The 10,000-nt window shown below is 50.1% G+C and overlaps 1 protein-coding gene across 1 annotated transcript in view; it reads left to right on the top strand.

Annotated features, from left to right (window-relative positions):
• The window catches only part of ngfra (nerve growth factor receptor a (TNFR superfamily, member 16)), a 37,230-nt gene that overhangs the window by 22,578 nt on the left and 4,652 nt on the right, over nucleotides 1-10,000 (top strand). The window contains exons 4-5 of the mRNA XM_062533114.1: nucleotides 1,197-1,428; nucleotides 2,916-3,163. Of these exons, the coding sequence (XP_062389098.1) occupies nucleotides 1,197-1,428; nucleotides 2,916-3,163 (480 nt within the window). The remainder of the gene's footprint in view (nucleotides 1-1,196; nucleotides 1,429-2,915; nucleotides 3,164-10,000) is intronic.

Raw genomic sequence — 10,000 nt, 5'->3', positions numbered from 1 at the left:
TTGGCTGATAGAGTGGCGGTAGCTGACAGGTTGGGTCGATCTGGTCTGGTTTTAAATGGCAGTCGTGTTGAGTGTGCTTCTGCAGATGGGGCGATAGGAGAAGTGCATCTGTTTGGGGGCCTAATATGGGCAAATACAGTAGTAGCATGCCATAAACATGTTCTGCATTGGAGCTCTGTAAGGTGCTATCAGAATCAGAGAGTGCTATTCATTAACATTCTGTGGTCACATCAGACCTCTTAGTCAAATTCAGATAGATCATCTTACAGTTTTGCAAGGAAACAATTTTCCCCATGAGTTGCTGCTCGGAATTACAGTACATGATCTTTACAAATGTAAACATCAGTCACACACTGCTTTTCCCACGGGAACAATGTAAGCCCTGTCATCTCCAATGGAAACCAACATAGCAGACCCCCCCTCACCCACCCACCCACCCACCGTTCACCACCATAGTCCTATAAGGAGCTTGAGAGCCCTTCCTGAAGATCCAACACGAGAGCTGGAGTGGGGCCCTGGAAGTGCAAAGTGGCGTCCACTGGGGGGGAAAGAGGGGAGAGGGGGTATCCCTGCATAAATAATGCACCGAATCAATACCGACCCGGGGGGAGAGGGGGAGAAAAGAGGGGAAAAGAGGCTGTAGAGCGTCTGGATGGTGAGGGAGGGGTTTGAGAGAGAGAGAGGAGTGGGATTCTGCTGACGACTGCCCTCTGGGGGGTGATGGTCTGGAGAGGCTCTTAGTCAACTCATCTCCTCATCTCTCAAGCATAACTGCAGGTTAGCGGGACATTCCGCTATTTGTCTGCTTTTCTCTCGTGAGCTTGTGAGATCACTGCTCTCGCACCAAACGCACTCTCCCATGAAGCTGTGCTTGTTTGGTGTGACATCTAGACAGGCACCTACAGTAGATCTATCTCAAAGGTCTGCAACATCCTTGTTTTTTAGTTACGTATTTCTATCCAGCAGGAAGGTCTGAGCCTAAGATCAGTTTATCCAGAGATTAGTTCGGTCGATCAGTGCACATTTCTGGGGAGGCTCTTGGTCAACCCTTCAACCTGTTCTGCCAGTCTGCCCTGTAAGAGGAGGAGGTGGAGAAGAAAGGCATAAAATGAGTGCCAAAAGGAGGTCTAAAACCACACAAAAGTCTTAACGATATTCCTTTCCCTCTCTCTCTCTCTCTCTCTCTCATCCCACAGACCCCAACGCCCCCACCTACTCCACCACCCTGTCTTACCTCTTCCCCTCGGATGCCAACCCGTCGCTGCCCGACGACTCGCTGAGCCCCACCCCCGGGGGCGAGTCCACCACGGCCAACCCCAGCTCGCCGCGCTACATCGGCCACGGCTTCAACGAGAACCTCATCCCCATCTACTGCTCCATCCTGGCCGCCGTGGTGGTGGGCCTGCTGGCCTACATCATCTTCAAGAGGTGAGACGGGTGGAGCAGGCGGAGGGGCACTGGGCATATTAGCATATATGCCATTCGGTGTGTTTATCATATACAGTATGTACATACACTAAATTGCCAAAAGTATTGGGTCACCTGCCTCGACTTGCATACAAACTTAAGTGACATCCCATTCTTAATCAATAGGGTTTAATATGACGTTGGTCCACTCTTTGGAGCTGTAACAGCTTCAACGGTTCTGGGAAGGCTTTCCACAAGGTTTAGTAGTGTGTTCATGGGAATTTTCAACCATTCTTCCAAAGCTGGGCTTGGCCCCTTAGTTCCAGTGAAAAGAACTCGAGAATGATTCAGAATTAACCAAGACTTTTTGGACAATTCATGCTCTCAGTTTGGGGATGGGCACTTCCTGTTGCAACATGACTGTGCACCATTGCACTAAGCAAGGTCTACAAAGACATGGATGACAGAGTTTGGCGTGGATGAACTTGACTGGCCTACACAGAGTCCTGACCTCAACCCAACAGAACACCTTTGGGATGAATGAGAGCGGAAACTTAGAGCCAGTCTCCTCGTCCAACATCAGTGTGTGGCCTGACAAATTTACTTCTGGCAGAATGGTCAAAAAATCCCATTGCAGCTGCAAAGGATGGACCAACGTCATATTAAACCCTATGGATTGGGAATGGGATGCCACTTAAGTTCATATGCAAGTCAAGACAAGTGACCCAATACTTTTGGCAATATAGTGTATGTGTTTATCATATCATATCTGTATGTAGGCGAAAGGTAAATTGTGTATGTAGATCCATGACAGCGTCTGTTGATTTATAAGTATATGTGAGAAGCTAGTAGAATGCGTGTGAGTTGGGATGTGTATGTACATGCATGACAATAGAATAGAATAAAAGACAGAATGAAGAGAGAGAGAGAGAGGCTGTCCACTGAAGAGTGAGACAAAGAGATAAAGAGAGGAGGAGGTGAGGGAGGAGGAGGAGGAGGAGGAGGAGGAGGGGCACAGTGAGACATGGTGAAATATTCAGGTCTGCTGTCAGAGGGCATGACATTGACCCACTTACACTCCCCTCCCACCAACCCAGCCACACACATGCACACACACACATACACACACACACACACACACACACACACACACACACACACACACACACACACACACACACACACACTCTCTGAATGAACTAAAATACGTTTTAAATAATATGTCCCACCATCACAGACACAACGTCTTTATTTCCTGCGCTATTCTTAGCACGACAGCAGGCTATTGATAACAGCTACCCCTGCCACTGGATAAGCCTCCCACTGGAACAATCTAGCCAGCAGTCAGAGGACATTAAAGTCTGCGAGGCACTGAAACACTTGCGTCACACATATACTTCCATCCGGTGACTCATCCAGGGAGTGTGCGGGGCCGTAATATTCCATCTTAGATCCCACTCTGACGCAGTGTTCTCCGTTCCCTCTCCGGGACCGCGCGATCCCCGCAGGTGGAACAGCTGCAAGCAGAACAAGCAGGCGGCCAACAACCGCGCCGCCACGGCCAACCAGACGCCGTCGCCCGAGGGCGAGAAGCTGCACAGCGACAGCGGCATCTCCGTGGACAGCCAGAGCCTCCAGGAGCAGCAGGCGGCCCAGCAGGCGCAGCAGGCCCAGGCGCAGGCGCAGAGCCCGGGGCAGGGGCCCACGCAGTCACTCTCCCAGACGCAGATGCAGACGCACGCGCCCGAGCAGATAGGTGAGTTGGACTGGTGGACCGAAGAAAACGGATAAACCACTTTCACACATGTGCTCTCTCTCTCTCTCTCTCTCTCTCTCATGCTCTTTCTCTCTCTCTCTCTCATGCTCTTTCTCTTTCTCTCTCTCTTGTGCTCTCTCTCTCTCGTGCTCTCTCTCTCTCCCCAGTTCTCCTTGTTAGTTGTGTAGACAGGTTGTTTCTTTAGTTATGCTGCTCTATGCAACAGCAAGTCCATCATGAGTCTAAGATCAGTTTGTCCATGAATTTGTCCAGCTGTCCATGACAGTCATACATTTCAGATGTATTATAAACAAGCCAATGAGGTGGTATTGTCCTAAGACCTTGGAAACAGGTGGGAACATGAGGACTGTTGCTGTAGGGGTGTTTGACTGTTTGTGTGTGTGTGTGTGTGTGTGTGTGTGTGTGTGTGTGTGTGTGTGTGTGTGTGTGTGTGTGTGTGTGCGTGTGAGAGAGAGAGAGAGAGAGAGAGAGAGAGAAGGCCTACTCATGTCTTGATAGTACACAGTTATGGATGAGACGACAGAGCATGTCATGTCAGAATCAGAATCAGAATCAGCTTTATTGGCCAGGTTTGCGTAACAAACAAGGAAGTTGACTCCAGTTAATCTTTGCACTCAAGTACAGCACTCAACAATAACATAACAAAACAGTAAAAAAGAATAAGGGCAGTGCACAAGATGTAAACCACTTTGAGGGCCTCTGGAATGTTGGGAGATGACATACTGTACATGTATACACACACACACACACACACACACACACACACAGTGACGCTGTCTCAACATATACAAGAGCGAATACATGGAGCGACCACTGACATATATGGCAAAAACAGTGCAGGGAAAGACTGAGGGATGGATGATTAGGGGGAGGCCATCCCCCCGCCAGCAAGAGGTCAGTTTGGCTGACCTGTTCACCGACCTGAGAGATTGATGTTCCTATATGTGTATACACACTGATGGAACAAGGTCAGAGGTCAATCAGCTCCTTGCACTCAGCCCACCGTGCCTTGTTTGTGTGGGTCGCTATGCCATCAGCATCATCATCATCATCATCGTCATCATCATCTCTCTCTTCCATTAACCAGCCTGGCCTCGGCACTAATGGATCATCCCAGTGCACCTCATACCCCACACACACACACACACACACACACACATACACACATAAACAGCTGACCTGTTCACGGTGGAAAGAGAATGTTCCTGTTTGCAAAAGCAGAGCGTGGGGGAGCTGAGGGCCACTCAGACGCTCCCCAGCAGCTGTCAGGGGCGCTGACCGCCGGGTCCGGTGGGCCGTGCGAGAGGAGGACCCAGCGCGGGGTTATCTCTCGCTCACATCAGCCAGCACCATCAGACCGTTTACTCCGTTTACATCCAAGCCCCGTATTTGCTTTAGAGCTCGGAGGGACGTTGCAGTGTGACAGAGAGGGGAGGGAACTCACATACACACACTCACATTCACACAAACTTTAGTGCAGTTATGAAACTGTGTTTACAAAACAGTGCTCCCCAAATTCTGGTGTTGGTCCTGGAAAAAAAGAAGCAAAAAATAGCGTGTTTTCTCCCTGCCCTCTGAATTACGTCATCACTGTACGTTTTTTTTTTCCGACCCTCTTAGAACATTTTTAAAGTACCCTCTAAACCTGAATGAAAGAGAGAAGAGAGGGGGATAGAGAGAGAGGAAGAGAGAGAGAGAGATTGAGAGACTGAGAGGGAGCCCCACTGTAGAAAAATAAACCATAAATGAAAAAGGTTAAGTACTGCGACAACAAAAGCCTCGGAAGAAGTGCATTATGGGAAGGGGTGAGAGCTGCAGCCCAACCTTTATAAGAGACAGAACGCTTCAAAAGAGAAAAACAAAATGGGAAGGAGGTGCAAGAATTTAAAGCGGTGGTTATTGTGGTGAGGCCCCCTCTCTTCAGCAGCACCTCTCTCTCTCTCCCTCTCTCTCTCTCTCTCTCTCTCTCTTTCTCTCTCTATCTGTCTCTCTCTCTCTCCCCATCACACTCTCTATCTCTCCTTCCTCCGCTCACTAACACACTCACACATGCACACACCTTTTTTATTCCCACTCTCACTCTTTTTATCTGTCTGCCTCTCTTTTTCTTTTGCACCCTTCCACTCATATACCAGGTGCTGACTCGCACACTTTCTCTTTAACACACACACACACACATACACACACACACACACACACACAAACACACACACACACACACACACACACACACACACACACACACACACACACACACACACACACACACACACACACATACACACACAATGCCACCCCCACTTGTCTCTTTTGATACACCAGAGTCTCTTTCATTGACAAATTCAGTGCTTTTTGTTGGGCGCTGGGGAGAGCTTAGTGTCTACACTGTCTGTGTCAGTGCTCGACGTGCTGCATATAAGCTCCCGGCAGCAACGACAGCAGCAAACACACACTCATACACACACACACACACACAGACACACACACACACAAGCACACACATGCAGGCTTGCGCACACACACACACACACACACACTCACACACACACACACACACACACACACACACAAGCACACACATGCAGGCTTGCGCACACACGCGCGCGCACGCACACGCACACACACACACACACACACACACACACACACTGGCACCCTCACTCTGTCTCGGCACTCACCACACTCTTCCTCCGGCACCCGCTGCTGCGCCGGCACTTCGATGACTCATAGCTCTGCGCTTCTGTACACACCTCAGCTCTCGGCGCCGTGACAGGACACCCCCACCACAGACACACACACACCACAAACCCCATCCCTTCTCCACAGAGACACACCATCCCTCTCTTCTGTCTGAGAGGGGGGGGGGGGGAAGAATGCGGGGTGGGGGAGAGAGCCGGAGGACCACAACAGCACCACCAGCAGCACCAGCACCAGCAGCAGCAGCAGCAGCAGCCCCCAGTCTAAGGATAGACTCCCTCTAAAGGGCCTCCAGAGTACATGCCACTATGCCACTCACTTAAAGGGGGGGTCAGGGGGGGGGGGGGGGGGGGGGTTGAGAACAAGAGAGAGGCGCAAAATCCAAGCGTGAGAATGAGAGAGAGAGAGAGAAAGAGAGAGAGGGGAGAGAAAGACAGGGAGAAAGAAAAGAGACAGAGAGAGGGAGAGAGGAGGTTAGGTTGTAGTGCGGTGCAGCCTCAGTATGTTTTGGCAGTGCAGAAGTTTTCTCCGTGTAGTTCTGTAGCGCTGACTGCTCGGTGGGAGGTTGAGCTGTGAGAGATTTGTGGCGATCAGGAGAGACTGCAGGTCTAGTGCTGCCATCTCTAACTCTGTGGGCTGCATTGCTTTAGACTGTCAGGATGAGATGGGGCACAAGGGGAGGATTTGTGTCACTGTTTGGGGTTTACTGTACTGAACATCACACACACACACACACACACACACACACACACACACACACAGGCCTGATAGAGTTCAGGCATGATGCCATATACGATGTCAAGAAAGGCTATTCTCTATATTGTCTTTGAATGTATTTGAGAATTTCAGGCACAGATGATTTCCTGTCTATCAGCCATGCACACACCTTGTACCTGTGATGTAGAATTGCAGTTATTGGCATTTTGAAGATGAAAAAGATGGAGAGAGTCACAGGGAAAGGAAGACTAAAACAAAACATGGCTCTCAGAGCGCGTTGTATTCCCCTCTCTCGTAAACACAAGAAAAGGAGGGCTTTGGGAAACGATGAGATTTGTAGCTGACAAATAGCAGATGGAGACTAATGAGCCCTGGAGGGGATTCCACTCTTTTCATTACTTTTCTTTTCATTTCTGTCTGTCTCTTTTCTTCTCTTTTTCTTCTCTGTTCTGTTCTGTTCTTTTCTGTTGTGTTGTGTTGTGTTGTGGAGTTCCTAGAGGGTGCCAGTGTGAGTAAGGTGCAGTGCCAGAGATTAGACACCATCTCATTTCAGACTGCACCCAGCTGGCCCTAGTGTGGCCTGAGTAGATGGACTGGAATTGCTTTCACTGATGGATTGTGGTGAGAGGCCACACACAACACACACACACACACACACACACACACATACTTACTCAGTCATTCACTTACTTTCGCTAAATCAAAAATGCTGTAATGCTTTCGCTGTAATGCCAGCCCGGGGCCTTAATTATTATTTATGCGTTGGGGTCTCTATTACAGGGATTGTGAATGTCTGGTGCTATTTAGCGGAAAATGAGGACTTGGGAGGACTTTCTTCCTCTTGCCTGTTGTCGTGGTGGGGCTTTCCATTGACAACGTTGTTTACTTAGAACCGTAGGGCCCCCCACTCATGTGGAATTATAGGCGCCGGGACCTTTACCACACAGCGTGCGATTGGCTCACGTCAAAGGGATCCGCCCACCAAGCACCTCAGGGGCCCTTGTGATTGGCTCATTAGCAGGTGTGGTGCGATTGATGCCAGGTCACCCCCAACGCCCCCTACCCCCCCTCCCTCCTCCCACCAGAGACTTCCCAAGGGCTGCTTAAAATTTGATGCAAGTGCAGTGTTTAATGGGTGCTAATTAGTACTAGTGAAAAAAGCATGCTGCTACCATGGAGGAAGCCATTAAAAGGTGCAGCGCGGGGGCCGCACGCTGGTGGACAGAGCCGCCACAGTCCTGATGGGAGAGCTCATTAGTGCGCCCGAGGGGGGGAATGCGCCGAGCCTCAATAAATCCTCCTAATCTCAAGGAAAATGCCCCCCCCCCCCAAAACACAACAATGACGGGAAAAGAAACAGGAAAAGTCACAACTGGTCTCGGGGGCTGTCAATTATGGGTGATGGATGAGACGGTCAAGTTGAAGTTTTATAAAAAAAGAAAAAGTGCAACGGAGCGATTGAAGTGCTTTCCTCCTCTCTAGTGAGTGGAAGGAGATTGAGAGTGTGCATGGCTGTGACTTACAGGGTGTGTGTGTGTGTGTAGGTGTGTATGTGTGTGTGTGGGGGGAGGGGCAGAGAGCTATGAGTGGGACTAGGGGAGAGCCCTTTCAGTCAGGGCCAGAATAGCCCTCCACAAGGCTCTAAGAGGTAGACATCCCTCGCCTCTCTCATCAGCATTTCTCCTCTCCCTCCCCCCTTCACCGCCCCACCCCCCCATCCCCCGTCTTCTCTTTCTCTCTCGCTCTCTCTTGTTCTCTCTCTTACGTTTCCTCTCTGGGGGATGAAGAAGGGATGCTGAGCTAGTGGATGTGTGTGTGTGTGTGTGTGTCTGTGTGTCTGTGTGTGTGTATGTATGTATGTATGTGTGTGTGTTGTGTGTGTGTATGTGCGTGTGTGTGTCGGGGGGGGGGGTGTAGCTGGGGAATGGGGTGAAAGGGTGATTAATATTTCAAGCTGTTCCATCCTCTCAATCGTCGTGCGGCCCTGCCCCTGTGCTGACCTCCCACTCAACACAAAGTGGTGGCACGACATCTGCCAGTCAACCACCAACTGCCCCTTGACCCAACCCATGAACACACACATGTACTGTACACATGCACTCACACATTCACACTCACTCATGCACATGCAAATTCAAACATGATCAACACAGAATACAGTACATAGTATATGTTTGTACATACATCCTCTCAAGCAAATACATTGTCCCTGAAATGACATTCTATATCATCTATAATGTATCTATAATGTATATCTGTAATGTATGCACATTTTTGGTCGAGGACCTACAATTGACACACACATGCAAATGCATGCACATGCATTCACACACACTCACACGCATGCACGCAGGCACGCACACACACACACACACACACACACACACACACACACACACACACACACACTCACAGACACTCACACACACACACACACACACACACACCACACACACACACACACACACACACACACACACACACACACACACACACACACACACACACACATTCACACACACACACACACACACACACACACACACACACACACACACACACACACACACACACACACACACACTCACATGCATGCTCTATCTCTGAGTACACGCTAACACTGATGGCCGTGGACGCTCTCCTCCTGGTTGGATATATAGTCCCTCTGAGTTCATCATCAATGTCACTTCCGCAGCGTGTGACTATATGCTCAAGCGTGCCCTCAGGGAAGGGAGGTGAGCTGGAAGGAAACAATTAACGATCACATCCCAAAGCACAGAGCCCATTATGGGGGCCGCAGTACACTGTAGGACTGGGGGCGAATAGAATGGGAGCGCGGCGTCTGAGGCTGTTCTTGAGGGGTTAGGAAAATGAGGTCATTGGGTTGGTGTTGGGCATGGGGCTCTAGGTAATAGAGTGGGAGCTTTCTTGATCATCTTAGGCTGTTGCTGAAGGGTGCCAAGCTTCAGTAAGCTGTGTCCTTTACTGCAGTGCTCCGGCTGATTGATTGATTGATTGATTGATTGATTGATTGATTGATTGATTGATTGATTGACGGACGCACCACTCAGGAGCGACTCAGACGCTCCGTCGAAGGAGTGGCGTCTCCTTGGCGCACGGGCCCTGGGGAGCGCCGCCAGCGTGGCATGGCATCCATCGCTCCCTCACCTCTCAGAGTCGGCCATCTTTAATGAGACAGACACACCATGAAGGCCTCCGCCGGGGCCCCTTCTGAGCACGCTCAGAAGACCCGACTCAGCGCTCTCACGAACCTGAGCGCCGGCTGGCTGTCCTTAAGGTGGACGGGGCATTACTGTAACGACTGCCCACACACGGCGGGTCGTCAGCTCTTAGAGAGGCAGAGGGAGAGCCACGGATCTTTTGTATTATTATTACGTTACA

The sequence above is a fragment of the Sardina pilchardus genome, chromosome 3 (genome assembly GCF_963854185.1).
Source record: "Sardina pilchardus chromosome 3, fSarPil1.1, whole genome shotgun sequence".
NCBI classification, from domain to species: domain Eukaryota; kingdom Metazoa; phylum Chordata; class Actinopteri; order Clupeiformes; family Clupeidae; genus Sardina; species Sardina pilchardus.
The sequence above is the reverse complement of the archived record's forward strand: the minus strand, read 5'-3'. Positions and strand labels throughout refer to the sequence as shown.